Source organism: Chaetura pelagica, unplaced genomic scaffold (genome assembly GCF_000747805.2).
Source record: "Chaetura pelagica isolate M959 unplaced genomic scaffold, ChaPel_1.0 scaffold356, whole genome shotgun sequence".
NCBI classification, from domain to species: Eukaryota; Metazoa; Chordata; class Aves; order Apodiformes; family Apodidae; genus Chaetura; species Chaetura pelagica.
This window is the reverse complement of record NW_009953964.1, coordinates 9,470,892-9,474,175: the sequence shown is the minus strand read 5'-3', so window position 1 is coordinate 9,474,175 and position 3,284 is coordinate 9,470,892. Positions and strand designations below refer to the sequence as shown.

The 3,284-nt window shown below is 42.6% G+C and overlaps 1 protein-coding gene across 1 annotated transcript in view; it reads right to left on the bottom strand.

The window, feature by feature from the left end:
- NMUR2 (neuromedin U receptor 2) overlaps positions 1 to 3,284 on the bottom strand; it is a 6,917-nt gene that overhangs the window by 207 nt on the left and 3,426 nt on the right. The window contains exons 2-4 of the mRNA XM_010002128.1: positions 2,321 to 2,405; positions 972 to 1,097; positions 3 to 42 (exon numbers count right to left, since the gene is read on the bottom strand). Of these exons, the coding sequence (XP_010000430.1) occupies positions 3 to 42; positions 972 to 1,097; positions 2,321 to 2,405 (251 nt within the window). The remainder of the gene's footprint in view (positions 1 to 2; positions 43 to 971; positions 1,098 to 2,320; positions 2,406 to 3,284) is intronic.

Here is a 3,284-nt window from a genome sequence, read left to right as displayed (position 1 = left end):
AAATGATGGGGTTCACAGCAGAGCTCAGATAGAAGAAAACACCTAGGAGAACAACGGTGGGGGAAAGAAGAGAGGGACCTCATTTTTGTGTGGAACCATCTCAGAAGAGTTAAAAAAAAAATCTCTTCATTGCCTGTACTGCTCCACCAAGCTTGAGTGCAAGGGTGGAGGCAGCAACAACACATCCCTGGCTGCTGCCATCCTGGCAGAAGGATGATCTTGCCAAGGCTAGTCCAGGTGCTGCAGCACATAGGGAAAGGAAAAAAGGAGACAGTATTAACTGGAGCTCCCTGTCCCCAGCTGCTCAGGAACCAGCTCTCTCCTGCTCTGTGCTGACCTGCCTCCAGCACAGCCCTTGTCTCCACAGCAGGACTTGCACAGCTGGTGCCCCCATCAAAGCTGCCAGAGGAGAACCTCCAGCTGAGAGGAGCTAATTTCTTACTGCACACCAGGACAATTGCACAAGATTGGATTTTTCTGAGCAACCTGATGGCCACATTCAGTGTTTTCCCATGGCAGATTGAAAATAAGATTCCTCTTTGAAAAAGCCTTCATTTTATGGTTGGCAAGGCTGTAAACTTTTGATTACATCACCCAGTTCTGAGAAGTATGTAAGTTTTTTGTCTTGCTATTTGAGAAGGTTTCTTGTTTTCCTGGGAGACCCTCTGGAGGACGATGCCTGCTGCTGTGTATTCATTAAAAGCAGCTGGATGACAGCAGGTTTTATTTCTGAACATTTCCAAGAAGGAAAAGCAGCTGGTAATGATGTATGATATGCTATTAATGTTATTTTTTTTTTATTATTTTTTTTGTGAATACTCAGACAACAGTGTTGGACAACATGTCCCAATCCTGAAAGCTGCAGAAACCTGGATGCCACTTTTATTTAAGGCACAATTCTCTTCAATGCCTTCCAAACCCCAAGAAGTTTTATTTCCAGCCCCCATGCAGGTGAAAGAAGAAAGCTTTACCTGACACCACATGAATTAAGTTGAATATGTTAGCCAGAGGTTCAGTCCATTCCACAACAAAGCTGAAGAAAAGTCGATCTATGTGGAATGGAGCCCAGCAAACAGCAAAGACCATCACCAGGACAACTAGCATGGAGTAAGGGGGGAAGAAGAACAAGTCAGTTAAGGAAGGACTTGGTTCACTAGCCTGCACAGAGCAGAGATGGTTCCAAAAGCTGGATGAAAGACTAAATATACAAACTGCATTTGTTTCAAAACTTTGTAATTCTTTCTGTCTTCCTGCAGTGCTCACTGAAAAACATTAACAGCTACAGGAGCAAACTTCCCACTGCTGTCTGTGTTGGAGAACTGACTGCATGCACAGCCAAGGACATTCACACAGAGCAGGCAACAGCCCGTTCTGCTGTGACATGGACAGAGCTTAATGAAGAGACCACCAGTGAGACACTGGGAGTCATCTGTGCCACCCGGGACACACTGACTGCATTGGCCTTGGAATGAATTTCCTCGACACTGTTTGTACATCACCCAGCAGGTAAGGCCATAGGAACCACCTGGTGATGGTTAAGTCTGTCTGGGTGAACTCTTCAGCACAAAGCAAAGAGTTTGTCTCCATGCACAACTTGGCTGGCTGTAATAAGGACTCCTGCAAGCCCGTTACAGACTTGGGTCCTCTGAACATCTGTGGTGGGGCACAGAAATCAGGATGACTCCAAAGCACCATTTCCTGGTTCAGAAAGTGACTTGAGCTGCCTAAAAAGACCAATGTTGTTGCAGGCAATATTGAAGGTGGTTTGTGTTTCCTGCATAAGCACTATCTTAGTAGCAGGTGATCTGTGCCTTAAAGACAGCCCTAAATTAGGAAGTGATGTGGGTGCTTTCAGGGAGTTAGGAGCCCAAATTCTCATGAATTCTATAAAATATACAAGTCTGTCCATGTCATATTTTTTCTAGGGAAGGTCTAAGTGGTTAAGTCAGCAGTAGGTAATGTATGTGGCTTGGCAGGACCTTGTTCACTAGCAGAGCTCGTGGTGTGATGTAAGACAGATGTGCATCCTTCTTAAAAAAATATACAAGATAGACTGTTTGCATTCTGAACAAAAGGGATCCTCCCAGAAGGGCTGCAAGAGCCACGTTTGGAGTGAGGGATGTTAGTGTTGCCATGCAAGCATCTGCCATGTAGGTTTGCTCAACCTCTTGTGCTGGGGAGGAAAATTTGCTGTTGTTTTTTTTTTTATCACAGCTACTCATCTGATAACTCCTGTATCAGTGAATTTAACTGATAACCTCCAGGACCTGGTCACCCTCTTGTCCATGTTGAGTACAACAAAGAAGGACTCACTACTTACACAGCATCTTGGTGACTGATTTCCTGGATGGCCTCTGAACACTCACACCCATTTCCTCCACTTCCAGAGATTTGTCTCCTTTCAGCTGGCAAAAGGAGGGAAACCAAAGGAGATCTTAGACAGGAGGTAACATCCCCACCAGACATAGCCTCTTTGATATTTTGATAGCTGCAATTTGATAAAAAAAAACAACTAAAGGCAACTCAGGACCTACTGGAAAAAAACCCTACACATAAACTTCAGTTTTAGTCTAGAGAAACATTGAAACATTTTGTTCAAAGCAATCTGCAGATTTTATGCATCTGAGCTTTCCTATTTGCAGCACATTTGTATTTCAGTTCCCCACTTGTCTTTTCTCAGTGAGTCAATATTTTGTTCACAGCTTGTGTTCAATTTCAACAATACTTTGCAAGGCATTGTTTTATCTTCTAGCAAAATATTGTTTGTTTATTTTCCTAAAAATGTTCCCCACAATTAAGCACAAACCAATGATCCAAAAAATAGCCAGAGAGGCCTCAGTGAAACACAGCTGTATTCACTGGAAAAAATCCTGTAGAATTCAAGGGAGTTTTGTTTCATGCCCTGAGTGTTTGGACTAATTGATATTCAACACATCTAACGAGCAAACCCTATATATGCTCAGTTGCATGATATGAACAGATCCAGATCCTGCTCAGCTGCAACAAGGTGTTTGTTTTATTTTGTTTTGGGTTTTTTTGTTGTTGTTTTGTTTTTTTCTCAAGTGGTTTTTCCTGGACTTCTAAAAAAAATGATATAAATAATTGTAATCTGATCCTCCCTGAAATACTTCCCCAATATCCTTATAGCAAGAGCACTGGTGTTTTGGTGATGAAAGACCAAGGCCAATCAGGACAATTCCTTTGATTATAAAAGAAATCATCTCTGGACAGTGTATAATTGGACCCAGAAGTGGAAGTGATTTGGAGTGATGTTTTTTTTCAAC